Source organism: Hetaerina americana, unplaced genomic scaffold (genome assembly GCF_022747635.1).
Source record: "Hetaerina americana unplaced genomic scaffold, ioHetAmer1.1.p SCAF_33, whole genome shotgun sequence".
Classification (NCBI taxonomy): domain Eukaryota; kingdom Metazoa; phylum Arthropoda; class Insecta; order Odonata; family Calopterygidae; genus Hetaerina; species Hetaerina americana.
In genome coordinates this window covers 3,982,148-3,998,693 of record NW_027286908.1, presented here as the reverse complement: position 1 = coordinate 3,998,693, position 16,546 = coordinate 3,982,148, and the positions used below count along the sequence as shown (strand labels likewise).

General features: G+C 42.1%; 1 protein-coding gene across 1 annotated transcript in view; it reads left to right on the top strand.

Annotated features, from left to right (window-relative positions):
* Window positions 1-248: 248 nt before the first annotated feature.
* The window catches only part of LOC139691331 (UDP-glucose 4-epimerase-like), a 35,619-nt gene continuing 19,321 nt past the window's right edge, over window positions 249-16,546 (top strand). Inside the window, exon 1 of the mRNA XM_071589097.1 lies at window positions 249-452. Coding sequence (XP_071445198.1) covers window positions 437-452 — 16 coding nt within the window. The 5' untranslated portion in view covers window positions 249-436. The remainder of the gene's footprint in view (window positions 453-16,546) is intronic.

The window sequence follows — 16,546 nt, the reverse complement described above, 5'->3', positions numbered from 1 at the left end:
GACCTTCCTTGATAAATTAATTTACTGGCTCTCTTTTCTAAATTAAAAATGTTGTCATTGCAGATTTTCACGTGAGGTGATCATCAGCGATTTCCCAGGAGTTTTATCTCCAGTTCGAACTTCTGTCTGCAAGTTCTGACGTCACGCCATAATCTAATCGCCTCCAGCGCCCCGCGATGGTGAAGCGTGGAATTATTCGCCCCGCTTACATGTACCCGTCGACCGGAGTTGTCCGCAGACGACCAGCGTTGGGTGACGGGAGGACAAGGGTGTCTCGGGCCGCAGTAGTGTTCATCATCGCATGTGGCAACACTGCCGCCGCGGCCACGAAGCAAGAACCGCATAGAATCAACAGTTGAAGACGTTCGTGCATTCATATCACCGGGCACAAACTCCGCTTAGCTTCGTCCAGCGTGCTGAATTTTTCCAAACGGAAATGGAACGCGGCAAAGGTAAAAGAAATAAAATAAACATTTTTTTCCGCCCTCCTGAAACACATTTGCGCCGTACCGACTGAATTTTCAACTTTTATGGGGGGAGTTGTCGACTCTTGGTTTCCCTTTTCGCTTCCCTCCAATACACTCCCCGCTCGCAATGTTGTCAGGGTCTTCGCGCTTTTCCCATTCGTTTCAATCTTTCAACTTTAGGGGGCGTTTCCTGTGATTAATATACCGGATCGGCCCCGCCATTTAATTCTTCCCCATTGCGAAACGGCTTGAGTTTTTTTTTAAGTCTCTCAAGGCCAGCAATGCACTCCTAGTGGGAATGTGGAAGGTTGTTTTTTTTCAAATTCTAAAGTTCATCGAATGTTTCTATCTTTTACACTATTGCCTCGGTGAAACCGTTTTGCCTGATTGAAAGTGAAATCTCTCTCGCCGTCCAAGTAATTCGAAATTTGCTTAATTTGTTCGTTTCTGCGATTCGTTCATAACATGAGAACGTTGGCTTCAAACAATATTATACCCTTGTCAATAACTGATAATTAATCGACGCCATCACTTTTGGACTGTTGAGTAAACAATCGTTGCCAATTTATTGTTCATTAGTAAACGCGCCATCGCGCGGGCCTGTTGGGATTGGAGTGGGGGCGGGGGGTGGTTAAAGGAGTCTTGCACAAGCCAGTGTCTCAGGTCGCTACAAGCAAGTTGAGAAGCTTAAAGACATATCCCAAACGACGTAACTGCTCATCGAATGTCAATTTTCGCAACTTAATGTCGCGTGAGGCAACTCGAATCCAAGGTCGTGGGCCAGTTAGGAATGAAACCCTTCACCTCCCCCCGGTATTTTCTCGCCTCACCTCTCATTGCATTGAGGCTCCCTTTGAGAGGTTTCCGGGGAGAGGGGCCATCTTCTTAGGTTTTTGACTCGAGCCCGCCTGGACGTCGTCGCCCGACCCTTTCTCCCCCCCCCCTTCCCCTCCCGCCTATCGCGAGAGGTCGTTCCACCCCACTCTTGGGCACATGACCGCGGCGGCTCCGTTCTCTCAAGTGAAGATGAGGGGAGGAGGGGGAAGAGGATGAACGCCGCCTCGTATTCCTTCCACACGCCGACGGGCGCCAGGATCTTTAAAAATGCCGTCTCCCGGATTAAGGTTTGTTCTTGACTGAACCTTGGCTCGCGTATTACTGACGAGTGATGAGGAGTAATGGAACACCACCCCCCTCCCATTCGGGCGTATTACGTCAACAGATTAAGAATTATGTTAAAATAAAGTTCTTTAGCATACGTTAAGTTTTTCGTGAGTTTTAACACGTGATCGAAAGCTTATTTCGGGCTAGTTCTGAGATGCCAATTTTTGAGACTGCAATTTCGGCTGTTTTTTCAGCAAATTAAACAATTGAGCAACTTTTATAATTGCACTGTTTGTGCGTGTAGAGAAGGTTAACTGGACGAAATGGAAAACAAATGAGGAGGTACTATGCATGGTGGTGGAAGAGATGGGATTGTCTGGAGAAATCATTAGGAGACCGGAATAATGGATGCAAAGTATATTGAATGGCAGTGGGATGTTGTGACAAGAGGGCAGAATGTTCGGCAAGCGAGGAAGGGGTAGGAATAGGATAGGGATGTTCGATGGAATGAAGGGAGGAAGTAGATATACAGAATTGAAGTGTGGCTAAATGCAGTGTTGGAATATCGGGTTGTGTTTAGTTAGGCGAGGGAAAGACATGCATCGTTATTCAATCTACCTCCATCCTGAACCTACATACCTCCTGTATATTATACAGCAGAATACCAATAATTACTATCATTTTTTGTGAGGCAACATGTATTTCTGAATCATTAGTCATAATTAATTTGAAGGTCTTCCACTTTCATAAGAGCGTGTATAAAATGTCGAATTTGTGCCTGGCTTGTCACTGTTAATTTCTTTTAGAACTTAGGACAGGAAGTTTTACCACTTTCATTTCAAATAGTGAACTTAGAGACTACAAATAGAGTAAATGTTATCAAATGTCATACTTGCGAGTAACATCTCGATGCTAGCTACTTAATCTGCAAATCCTTTCTCCGGTGGAAGAGCATCACCTTTCCCGGGAGGCCCGAGGCGTAATGAGCGCTGGAGGACATCTGTGTGTGCGATCACACCTCACGCGTGTGTTTACCTGTGCTTGAAGCCGTCCGTTGATGACGCAGGAATAGCGGATGGGAATCATCCAATTGGGATAGGGATGTAATTGTTTCAGGAAGATCGAGAAAAATGAAATGGACAAAGACTAAAGGATACGTTTTGTCCCGATGTAGAAACGCATATTGTTCAGAGATGGATAAATAGAATTTGATGGACTCACGTTTGTTTCTGAACCATTGAGTTTCCCAAAAATTCGTTTTCTTATTCCCAGTTTAGAACTGTTTCACCTTTGTTAAAACCTAATCCATTTGTTTACACTCTCTCACAATTGTGTCCATGGCAACAATAGCAACATGCATAGAATTCTAGTTGGACAAGATGGCGTTTTTCAGGAACCTCTGTTTCTATACACACCGTTCCTTTGCAGCAAGAAAAGCCTGGTTCTAGTATTGCGCACTAAAAGAATCTTTTACTCAACAAGTCATCCATGGCTTTCTCGATATATCCTTTCCTCCCCTTGGAATCATTCATCATTCTCTCGTATCAATCCCTAGATCTTTACACTTCCATCACATCCATGCCTAGTTCCATACATACTCTTCTGTTCCTAGGGATTTTAATATTTCGCGCCTTTAAAAGAGTCTCTGAGACCACGTGCACCCGTAGCTTTCTCGGTCTACCCTTTGGGCAAAAACCCCATCCTCTCGGGATGAGCAATCTAGCGTATGGTAACCACACTGTTTTCTACCAAGTGCTCTAGTTTCACTCCTCGAATTGTTGTATTTGTCTTCAGTTTCTTCTCTCTTCCACACCCAAGGATTTAACTTAAGCTTTCTTCCTGTTGATGCTCATACGTATTCCGAAGTACTTGGTCCATGGTATTGAGTTGCTTGCCCAGCCGTGTCATCCACAAACGGGAACATGTTAATTTCTCTACCAGTCTCCTTGACTACTTCCACCTCTACATCATATGCGTTAGAGAGATTTTTACGGGGGAGGGGGTGGGGGTCGGCATTGAGGAATACGTAAATGGGGGGGGGGGGGCAGAAATTCTAATTCTCCGTTGGGTCACCTTTAGTTTTCCAAATGTTTGCAGAATCATATTTGATTTTTATTTTAATGTTGAAGTATTTTACTCTAGTGTTCACTATACACGCACTTTTCCAAGTTCTTTCTTCCACCATCAAGCACCAATCATAACGTTCCTATCAAAAATAAGAAAATAGAAATTTGTCTAAGGAGAGCTTTTGAATTTTGTTTATTGACTTTTCATTTTACTATGGCAATTTTTTTACCGTTAGGGACGTTTACTAGTTGTTTGAAACTCAGGAAGCTCCCATTGTGTTTGCACTCTGTGGAACGTGGTTAAAAAAATGAGAATCTAATGTGCGATTTAATTGAGCGAGATTTACGAATTAAGGTTGGTGGAATGGGCGAAAATAAGACCCTAAATGGCGCAGCGCACGATTCATCTCTTTAGAGGTGGTCCTCTGATTAGAATATTTATGCTGCCCCAGAAACTTCCCTCTGAATGCGAAAGAATGTTTAGTTATTTTTCGGAGAATGATGGTCATTTGTTTTTGGTCGTTGCTAAGGCGACCTTTAAATAATATTTTTTCTCATGGCATTAATCATGTGTTAGACTTAATTTTGTTTCAATTTAATTCCCCAAGCACTATAACTTAACAGCAATGTTTCAAGTTATGTTAGAAATGAATTATAAGACAACATTGGTAATGATTTTCTCAATGAAGAGGTGTAAAGGATAAGGTAAAAACGTATGTTCGAGGTTTGGTAAAACCATTTCATACTTACCTGGAATGTATTTTAAACGGAGATGGGCTAATGACATTAAATGAAAAATGTCGTTGAGCAAGAACGCTTCTTCGGAGGGAAGGGTCTACCTGGGACCTTAAGTAAAGATGGAAATTAAATGTTAGCGTAGAAACGGCTCGGAAACTTGGTCGTTGAGGACAGAAGATGAACGTAGATTGTAGGTTTTGGAGAAGTGTGTGTGGAAGAGGAGAATGGAATAAGTGAATTTGGTTATCTGTCGTCAAATGTGGAGAAATTTAACGCAAGCTAAGCATAAATGTTATATTATTATGTTACAATTTCCGTTATTACGTTCGTGTCAAGTATTGCCTTAACAATATTGTTGGTGACAGTAAAATGTTGTTTAGATTTATCGAAAAATAATCATTCATGGAAAACCGGTTCGGCGATGATATCACATTTAAAAGTCCATTCTCGAGTCGTGACTGACATCCTCGTTGCCCCGGGACAAGGCCTAACTATCTTGTTAATTCGTAAAAGAGTGCTTTAAGTGGAAAACATTTTATTTGCCATCTTGTTGCTTTTCCCAGCACGAACCATTTTTAATTACGGAATAGGACGTGTATAAACGAATTCCAGCTAGCTTTATAAACACTTAGCGTTGATGATAGATGTGGTACATTATTCTCTTTAAGCAGCCACTGCTTGCTTCAAATATCTGACCGTGTTTTCTACTTCATCTAGTCTGACTGTATGAATGAATATGCTCTTCGACACCATTTGGTCTTTGCGATTCGGACGGCATTTGAGTTGGCAACGGCGCACTTAAAAAACAAGGGGAAAAAACAGAATTGAGGGGGGCGCATTAGCATGTTTGACTTTAGTGCCAGTTTACACGTGGTGTTTAAGGACGTAGCAATGCGTAAGAATGGAAAAAAGTGACGTGGATTTGTGTGCGCGTCAAAATGCGTAACAATGCCGCTACAATCGGATAGCTAAAGATAGCTGGCGTCGCGTGCTAGGAAGCAGGCAGAAGTTCTCTCATCTCCTGGAGTATACTGAATTATTTGTCATTGCCGTCGGCAAGAAAGAACATTGAAGATTGCCGAGTGAAAAATAATGGACAAGTAGGTGTGGAGGAGGGAGAAATTCGTCATTTCACTTGAAACGACGTATTTTCTCGATGACGTCATTTACGATGGAAAAATTATTTCTCACGTTAATGTCAACATTTCGATTTTGTAAAAATATTATTGTCAAACTGGAAATTAAATACACAAATCTGCACGATTAGCAGGATGGGTACTTGGTAGTTCAGGTGTTGAGTGTTGGACTACTGACCACGGAAGGACTGGGTTCGACTCCCAAGCATGCCTCTCTGGGCACCCTCTGCTCCACCCAAGCTGTGTGATCTTTCCAGATCTTCCTGAAGAACCATAATCGGTACAGGAAAAGGATCTGGCCCCCCTTATTACCTTGGTGATATGTGAATTTCACACGCCGTAGTAAGGGCTTAGTGAAATGGGTGAACTTTACCATCATCTATCAAACCAACCTTAGGGTTTATTACTGTTTTTATTGTTTTCTACGGTTGACATGACGTTCATCGAATATTTAGGTATGACCCCATAATCACTCTGTTGCTATCCTATGTGGCCAATGCGAGGGTCGGATATTGGCTCCAACACCGGCAGGTCTTACTTCATCGGAGTTAGTACCCAGGGGAAGGGTCTTGTGTTTAAGTTGCTGTTAATCAATCTAATGCTAGGTGATGCCAGCGTAGTAATTTTCTTTATTCACGCTCATTTCCTGAAGTTTAGGCGCGAATCGTCTTAGTTTCGCGTGTCATTATCTCGATGTGCATTTTGATCGTCATTTCTTACTCATTATGTCACGATTTGTTGTAACGTACACCACGTTTCAGTTAATCGAACCATGTCTTGTACTTGAAGACGGTTCGATGAACTGAAACGCGTCGTACGTTACAATAAATTTGTGGAAAAGGGCAAATTTGTTTCTCTCATAACAGTTTATACTCGACGGACCCAATTTAAATAATAATAATAATTTCTTTCGAAGCGTGTACTCAAATGAGAGAGAGAGAGAGAGTGATACCTGAGAGTGAAGGGCAAGTCACACCTATTACAAAGATGGATGACATTAGAATTACGTGTAAAGGAATCGACATCTTATTTCCACTCTTCACATTAAATGTGAGCAAGTTCTCCCCCTCCCCCCGTCCCAAAAATAACCGCCTTGTGCTAAATATTTTGGGATGAAAAGTTCATCGAATATTTCAGTCGATTCCGTAACTTAAGGTATGCAATAGCATCTTGCAATCCAGAAAGTCTCTTGTCCGTGCCCGAGCGTACAGGGTCAAAGGTCCCGGTAGTCAGCAGTTAAACAGCGGATGACTTTACTGACAAAAGCCTTCAAAGTGATGACTAAATTTTTCTTAGCTATAAGTGAGGAAGATGTCGAAATGGATTTTATCTTGTGCGGATAAGATTCATGCACGCTCTTCTGTAACTTTCTCTCTCTCTTTCTCTCATACACACACACTTACATGTATTTATTGCATGCTTATACAATACATTTAGAAAGAGAGGGGTGAAAAACATTGTTCTCTTACAATCTAATAACTTTTTTATTATGAATAATCTTCACTTTATATTTTTCAAAGAAAAACTACTTTTTTCAACTTCTGGATGGAAAAAATATTCTGTTACCCATGTGTTGAAAGCAGTTAAACCTTGAGGGGACGTAGAAATGATCGCCATTTTTTAGATAATTTTTTTCTAGAAATCCTAGAATTTTTGTTACATTTACAGTGCATGTAGTATGTAGGTCTGGAAAGGGTTAACGAAAATTGTAGAGAGTTGAACTGACGAATTATTTACCTCGATAAATAAAACAGTTTCTGGCGTCACTTGGTGGAAATTCTTCATATTGAAATTAAATTTGAAACACTTCGCTTTTCCACATAAAAAACATTTATTTACGACCTAAGTTTCGTTATGGTTTTCCATCATATCGTTATACCATCATATCGTTTTCCATCATATCGTTATACCATAACGAAACCTAGGTCGTAAATATACTATATGTTTTTTTTATGTGGAAAAGCGAAGTGTTTCAAATTTAATTTCAATATTTACCTCGAGTTGGTTTCTTTCTCCCGCGTAGGGGTATTTTGATACACGCCGGCGTACCAGTTGGCATCTTCAGATTTAAAGATGTTACCTGGAACGCCGGCGAAGAACCCGAAGGTAATCTTCCAACTACCACGGAAACCGTCGCAGCAACCTGACAAAAATACTCCCAAGGAAATATTTGAGCCAAGAGTCGATATTTTTTCCCGTAACTTCGAGTTCTCCATGTATGGAAACAGAAAATTTCGTATCGTGGTTCATCTCATTATCTCTGTCATTGGAGGAAACTGTCGTAGTTATAGCAGTCCATTGAGATCGTTCTCAACGGGCAAAATCACTCGGAGGTGTTCGGATGAGTGTCGCGGATGATGTAAAATATTTCCATTCGGGGTCACCATTGGATCGGATCTTACTTGGGGAAAACATATACGCACTATTTGCGGAGGGGCGCTTAAAAAAAGCAGGTATTCGTCAAACGTACAGTCGGAAGGTCCTGCGACGTAAAAGTGAAGGAAAAGTGCTATTTTTCTTTAGCAAGACCTCACATTGAGTATGCGGCGAGTATTTGGGATCCTTTTCAAAAAATCATTCAGTACAAAATTGAATAGGGTACAGAGAAAGGCCGCGAAGTTCGTGAAAAATGCCAACGAAAGTACAAAAAGCGTCAATGCAAAACTTCGGGTGATGAACCTTTAAATGTTTTAGTATTTACGGGAGGCTGTGACCGACAGCTGAGGTCATTTGCCCCATAGGGGATGGACAGGAAAGGATGAAGGGTGGAGAGAAACCCGGCGTCGACATTAGCCTACTCTTTACGAAAGGCGCCAAGGGGTCCGCAGTTTAACGTCCCATCCGACGGACGGCGTACTCACTCAAAGTGCCCTCCACAAAGCACCTCAAGTAGGGATCAGGATACCACTGAAAAATATTCAACAACGCCGGGATTTGAACCCGAGCCCTCCGGGTGGGAAACCAGTACGATAACCACCGCAACTATCCCGATTCCCAAACCTTTAGATATGCGAAGACTCGGGGCTAGATTAAACTTATTACAAATATATAAATCGTGTGGTTTTGTATCCGACATTGGTGATGCAATTAAGCCCCCCAAATTACTTTGACAGGGCCGAAAATTGTCACCAAATTGTAGAGTTAGATTGTCGAACGGATCGGTTCGAGCATTCGTTATTCCCGGGCACTATTCGCGGCAACAATGCATGGGGAAAGATCTAAGGCGGTAATACAGGTACGCGTTGTCGAAAATAGGGATTTACAAGATGTATGCTTCCCCAAAACTCTCTGGAAGTCTGGCGTCCTGAAGCCCTCCGCCGTCCGTCCTTGTGCCGGGTGGGGTGTAGGTGAATGTAAATAGTCTATTTTATTTGTGCATTGTCCGCCCGGAATGTGCAGAATACTAACTGTTGAGGCGTATGCAGTGTCTCGGTGTAGGAATAGGAACAGCTGCTAGCCATGTAATATTCCTAAAATATGTAGGCACGTGTATTTCCACGCGGATGTGCATGAGGGAATACATGTAGAACGGCTGGTGACCTTCCATCCCCTGCCACAAGTCCTTGCGATGGCTTAAGGGATATTGTGTGTAGATGTAGATGAACATATTTCGTACGAGTTTAATAACCAATTATCACGACCTGCCTCCGTCAACTAGTACGTCACGTTGGGACAGTTCCGATTACGACTCTCAGTTCTCCCGCACGATTCTTGTCATACTAACGGAACCATTGCTAGTTAGCAGCAACGATATGAGATGTCGCACCTACGCCGAGTTCAACTTAGGGAAAGATGTGGGAAGGAAGGAAAATGTGTATGACCATGGGGTTCCAATTCACTCTCTTGAGGAGGGAAACCTGTTTGTTCTCGGTAAGGCTTTGCAACTGTTCGATCGGAAGTCGAGTCAGGAAGGAGAAATTCCGCGATGACACACAAACTTGACGGCCAAGATAATACCGCCGTCGACAATCCGTTCGCTGGGCAAAAATTAAAACACGTTGCTCGGATTGAGTGTGAATTGTTAGAACTCCACGCAGTTGTGCGGCAGAATCGACCAAGGTAAAATGGGAACAACTTGTGAATACTGAACTGACCAGTTAAACCCCACGTTTTTTTACGAGAAGTCAGTTTGATTTTTTTGTTGAAAAATCTGACTGAGAAAAATTTTTAGCAAAAACGTCCATTCAGATAATCTGGTACGGTAAAAATTCTCTTTTTTGTATTTTCCGTTCCGTAGGGAATTGTCAACCGTGGCAATGCGTATTTGCAATGCGTGTCTGGTGGCTTTCTGGGTATGGTGTACAAAAGCCGCTGCAGGGACTTTGGTAATACGAACAATTGAGCCTCGGATTGTCCTAGGAAGATAGATATGGTACTTCTAAAAGGGGGGATGCGAGGGACTTTTTGGAAAGTCTCTGAGAAGCTTGAACTATGATAAGAGTAAACTCGACAGGCTCATAGGTTTAAAATCCAAGACAAACGGTCACTCTCTCAATTAGAGTTAAATTTGAAAATGTGTGTGGTGATGAATTTTTTGGAAAAATAGCTATTCCCAACCAAGCGCCTAATGCATTGGGAACACCGAAATGGAATGTTTAGATTCAATTAAATACCTAGGCGTGTCGCTCACTCACGACCTCTCCTGGGTGAAACACATACACGTGAACACACATATATGGACAAACTGACAAAAAATAGGAGTTTTTAGGAGATTACTAGGTAAATGTGATGAAAACGTGAAAGGGAAATGTTATTTTTCAGTGGTTAGGCCTTCATTTAGAGTATGCCGCTAGTACAAATGGGGTCCTCACGAAGTTGGGTTGATTGTCGAATTGGACCGCGTGCAGCGCACAGGAGCTAGATTTGTAAAATATTGTTATGATAAAGTGAGTAGCGCATGAAAATTATTAGATGGTCTATGTTGGGATCAATCACTCAATGAAGCGAAGGTTAAATTACAAATTATTTATATTTATATATATGAGTCGCGTAGTCCAGGGGGTAGAGCGTTGGACTTCTGACCTGAGGGTCCCGGGTTCAATTCCCGGGCAAGGCACCCTGGGCACCTGCGGCTCCACCCAAGCTATGTGATTTTTCTAGTACCAGATCTTCCTGGGAAACCATAACCGGCACAGGGAAAGGAACTGCCCCCCCTACCCGGATGAGTGAATTTTGGGTGAACCCTACCAAACCGACCTTCCGAGTTGATTACTGTGTTTATGGTTTAAAAATATACATATGTATATGTATATATATACACGGACGTAAGTACTTCATCTCGCCGAGAAGACTGGGTATTGAGAAAGCGCCGATTTCAATAATAAATGAACGACGAAACGATTGGTGATCGACTTAAGATGATGATCACGGATCTCCCATGATCATTTCCCTTAGCCTCTCACCCTCTTTGTTTGCCTAACTTTCATGTTAAGAGGTGTTTTTTTTTTATTTAGTGGGTCAGCCATATCCAAGCGATTTTCTCCTCTTGCTTAAAATTCTCCGCGTCGAGAAACGGTCAGCGTCGATCTTAAGGACCAAAATCCAAACGGGGTTTCGTTTTTGAAATCATTTCTTTTTTTAAATTAATTTTCACACCAGCTCGAGGGCGTATCATTCAATGGGGTAATACGTGATGTGATTATCACCCCAAGTACAGTACACCGCCCGTCAGAGTGGGGGGGATAGTGCTACTGGCCAATCGCCATGCGGGTGCAGAAATCGTGCTAAGAGAGTTCTTGTATTCTTCTCTGCGTTTTGCCCAAAATAATCATAACCGCCTAAATATTCCTCAAGGGGGAAAAATGTAAATTTTCATCGCTCTTCCCGTAAGCATTATTATGAGATAAACTAACTTAAGAGATTTTTCTCGCCTCGCAATTAATTTTCATAAAAATGTAGTTTTCGATTAAATTTGGTAAAAAATTCCAATGAGTCACTTAATAACTGTTTGTATTGGGTTATCAATGCGAAGATTGGTTTGTCTCAGCTCTCAATAATATCTTGTGGACCGCGGAAGTTCGAACCAATTGAGTAATTAAACATGGATGTCTCCATTTTTCGGGTTCCCGCCGCGTTGGTAGTCATGCTTGACGACAGTTTCGAATGATATCGGCACTTCGACCTGAAGACGCCTGGTGGAATCCAGGCGAAACTGTCGTCAAGCATGACTACCAACGCGGCGGGAACCCGAAAAATGGAGATATCCACGAATCCTGAACGCCACGGAAGACTACGAACCGAGTAATTAAACAGTTCGTTTCGCAGCGAAACACTAAAGACGCATTTTTTATTACGACTCAATGATACGAACTAGCATCTAAATGTGGAAGAAACGTAATTATCATTTATTTATAATATTTATATACTCTGCAAGCCACCGCTAGGGTGTGTGTCAGGGAGTGAATACACACCAGATTAATTCAACCCAAACATGACCCTACCGCGGTCGGACAACGTTATTCCAATCCCTTATCGTTCGTGGGAAAAATGACATCTTAAATCTATCTGTTCTATACTTACTCTCTAATGTTATTTACATGATATCTCCTACTGTAGTACGATGTGGGTAATAGTACATTTTCAACATCATCGCTAAAGAGACATACTTCCAATTTATATGCAAGAGAATTAATCTGTAAGTTGATCCTCCCACCATTGATTGATTCCCAGCCTAGCTGCTCTTAATATTTTGGATACGGTACTAGGTTTATCATAAAAACGTTTTACAAATCTAGCTCCTCTACGCTGCATGCGATGCAATTCGGAAATTAATCCTACTTCGTGAGCATCCCATTAATACATGCCGCATCTTCTAAATGAGGCCTAACCAGCGACAAATAACATTTCTCTTTGACTTTTTCATCACATTTACCAAGTACTCTTCTAATAAATCCTAATTTTTTGTTAGCTTGTCCACATATTCCCCGTACGTATAGTATGTTTCACCCAGGAGAGGTCGTGAGTGAGGTGAACGCCTAGGTATTTAATTGACTCTACACATTCCATTTCGGTGTTCCCAATGCAGTAGGCGTTCGAGAGGAAATTGCTCTTTTACCAAGTATTTATGACTACGCACTTTTTTTAAGTTTAATTCTAATTGCCAAGTGTCGCACCAGCGTTGTATAACATTAAGGTCATCTGACAAAGCTGCTTTGTCCTGGGGTTCATGGATATCACGGTAAACCACTGCATCATCGGCAAATAAGCGTATCTTGCTAGAGACTACGGAGTAAATGTCATTAACTTTAAGTAAGTAGGAATAAAAGAGGTCCGATAACACTTCCCTGGGGAACACCTGAAGTAACTTCTACTGCATTTGAGCTAAATCCATCTGTTGCATTTCCACGCCTCTATTACCCCTTTCAGTTGCCGACGATCGACCCTTTCTTCTTATTGGACGGATGAATGCCACCTATTTTAAAGATCCTTTCCTTGATCATTTTTGACCTTCAACCTTTCCATACTGACGTAATGTCTCTCTGGTACAGCTGCTAGGCGACTGCTTTTTCTTTTTTTTAAGTTTCTTTTCCGTCTGAGATCATTGCGCTGCGGGCCAGGCGGTGCGAATTTAGGACATGTCCCGTTGATGCAACTCTGCACCCAAGGTTTTGTATTCGAAACCGCGACCTTCGAATTCGACGATGAGACGTGATGTTCATCTGGTGTACATCGCCCATGCCTGCTTTCTCTTAACCGTAGCCATTGATGAGGGAAGCGCGGGACTGTCATGAATTCTTGCCACAAGGTCAAACGATCAACAAAGAGTACTACGTACAAGTTTAACGCCGTTCGAGTGAAACAATACTAAAACACCAACCGTGTTATGGGCGAAACAATTAATGGCATTTGAACCGCCACCACAATAATACACCTGCTCACTGTTTGTCGCTCCTGAATTGTTGGTCAAAAACAGCGCGGTAGTAATGACGTCCCAGTCTCCATATTTGCCAGACATGGACACAGAAGATAAAGGTGGCACGACGATATGTTCCCAAAAATCAAAGAGAACCTTAAAGGAGCATAGTTTTACAAGCATAGATGAGATTAAAAACACATCGCTGAGAGGGAGCTAAAAGCTATACCATCCGATCGAGTTCCCGAAGTGTTTTCGAGGATTGGAAAAAGCGTTGACGTAAGTGTATAATATCTATTGAATGGGATGACTACTTCAAAGGGAATAACATTGATGTACTAGAATAATGAATACAATTCTTTCCTAAACCCAAATTCCCGTTAATTATCGAATACACCTCTTATGCTTAAATGCCTCATGGCACTTGTGATAATTCCCAGCCCTAAGTAATGCGGGTTACTTGCAAGGGAAAGTTAGGTGGCGTCGGAATCAATCTGGTTGGAAGAGGTCCTGGTTTGGGGCGGCGTGCTGGCTTAGGGTGGTGCTCACCACTGGTACACGAGCACCGGGGCCCGTACTTCGGGATCGAGCGTGGTAGTTAAGTCACGTCGTCTCCGTTTGAGGTGCTCGAGGTGGGGTGTAAGTTTTGGACGTGAGCCATGGGTATCGAGGCGAAAATTTTCCGAACGAAATCGTCGGTCGATCTGCGGAGGACTTCAGGTCAATCTCTGCGCTGTTGAATCATTGGAAACGAACGAAATCTTGAATTAGTCCAACTCTTGAATGGACATCGAGTTCCAAGGTTCGGGGAAGCTAGTACGATAGCCACCGAACCAATCTCGATCCCCTTAAGGGAATCTGGTCTAATAGGAAAACTATAGTTGTTTTATCCTTTTTTAATGCTCATGGTTTTAAATATTTATTCAAAGGATATTGAAAGTAGAAACATTTTGACAGTGGTGCAAAATGACCGAAACTGTCGACGCACCCTAAAACAAAAAAAACGACTAATATTTTTTGTATACATTGAATAGAGCAGACGAGAGTTGGCATTCTTGTTTATTTTTTGGTTCCAATTTTACCCTCTGCATTTTTCAATTACATGGCTGTAATTTGATTCTTGCAGCGGTGATTAGTCTTATAGTGACGATCTAGTAGTTTACTTTTCTGTCCTTTTAAGCCCATTCCAGGCACTTGTAGTATCTTTGAACTTCCCGTGCCGTTCTACGTCTTCTAAGGCTTTCTTTTTAAGCGCACGAATGCCACGTATGGTGTCCTCTTCGTCTGGATCTTGGAAATTGGCTTATGAGTTAGGGAGGCAATGCCTGTTGCGCAAACTGAAAGGAACCCTTGTCCCGAGAGCACTGCTTCCTCTCAACTCTCGTCGCCAGCCACGATAGACAGGCGGCGCGAGTGTGTTTGTCGCCCACTAAGTTTTTGCCCGCAGTTCTGTGCCTCAATTTTTTTCCTCTTTCCGTTTTTTGCCCTCTTGGATTCTGGGAACAAGAGAGTCGTTGGTGAACATGTGTGAGCTAACGTGGCGTGTCGACTCCTGTGTTATGGGCTTTTCCTCGTCTGTGTCTCGCCTCTTTTAAAAATAGACCGTCCCCTCGCTCGCACCCTCGTCTCTTTAAGACTGACGCAGGGTGCCCAGCGAGCTGGTAAATTCAGGAATCACTCTGGAATATGTATCTCTTTCGGGTTAAAAAAAAACCCGGGAACAATATGATATCATTCATCGAGAGTCAAGGACAATGACGGGGAGGATGTAAGTTATCGTTTCGCGCGCGCAACTCGGTTATTCAAGTGGATTTTTACCCTTTCATGGAGGTTATTTGTAATAGTATTTTTTAGTTCCCTGGAAGCCAACGCTTGGGTGTATGGCAAGGGGTGAAAGATTAATTTCGACCCTAATATTTTTACTCCTACCCCAGTCGGACAATTTTATTCTGATCCCTTATCGTTCAGTGGAAAACATGAAATCTTAAATTTATCTGTTCTACATTATATCTCTCAAATGCTATTGACATGATCTCGCCTACCGTAATTTGATGGGGCTAATTATACATTTCGAACATCACTGCTAAAGAGACATCCTTCCAATTCTAATGCAAGAGATTTAATCTGTTAATTTAACCTTAGCTCCATTGAGTGAATTCCAACCTAGCTCCTATAATATTTTGGATACGCTACTAAGTTTATCATAACAACTTTTTACAAATCTAGCTCCTCTATGATGCGCGCAATCTTATTCGGAAATCATTCAAATTTCGTGAGGATTCCAATTATACTAGCAGCATATTCTAAATGAAGCCTAACCAGTGAAAGATAACATTTCTCTTTCACCTTTTCATCACATTTACCCAGTAAGTCGTGCTCATCTCGACTGAGATTATAATCGTTTAACGAAACAGTAAATGGTGTCGAGCAATTTATAAATGGCAGTAAAACGTTTTCAACATCAATATTACCCCGAGATACACTCCTCTTTCAAGTGCCTCTTCATCGTCTTTAAGTATTTGACTAATAGTTACTAATTTTTAACTTTGGGCGCTCCTTACTATGGTTCTTTCCCAATTTTCAAGTAAAATTTCTGTACGTTGCTACGGTTTTATTTTCCTCGAATTGCACACGAAAATTGTCCACTCATTCCCAACCCTCCTGTCTCTTCTAATTTCTTTAACCCACACATTCCTCGAGTACATCATGTCCTTAGCATTAATACGACTATTACCCTTAGCCTGGTATTCCAAAATTTCTCTCCCACACACACTCTCATAAATGTGAGGAGTCGTGGATTTATTTTTATTTGGACCCACACTAATCGGCGGAACATTGAAGTGTGGTCATCGTCGACAATGTGGAAGGGCATTGCATCTGTTCACATGCCCCAAATGGGACGAAAAGCATGGAGAAAGTCCTGAGGAAACTGTTTTTTCCCTGGGATTCAATAGTAACGGCGAGAGTTTCTGTGGATCGACATCTGTGTGTTTTAAAGAAGATGTTGAGTAGGGCAACCATTTAAAAAAAACTACACAGACTGACGGTCGGTCGGCGTAAAGTTTAAAAAAGTACCTGTCACCGCCAGACGTAGTGCCGCCAGCGTCTTCTAAACGCCAGCGGTTCGATTTCGAAAAGCCTACTTCAGAACCGGAAGCATCGCTGAGCTAAGCACACACTTTT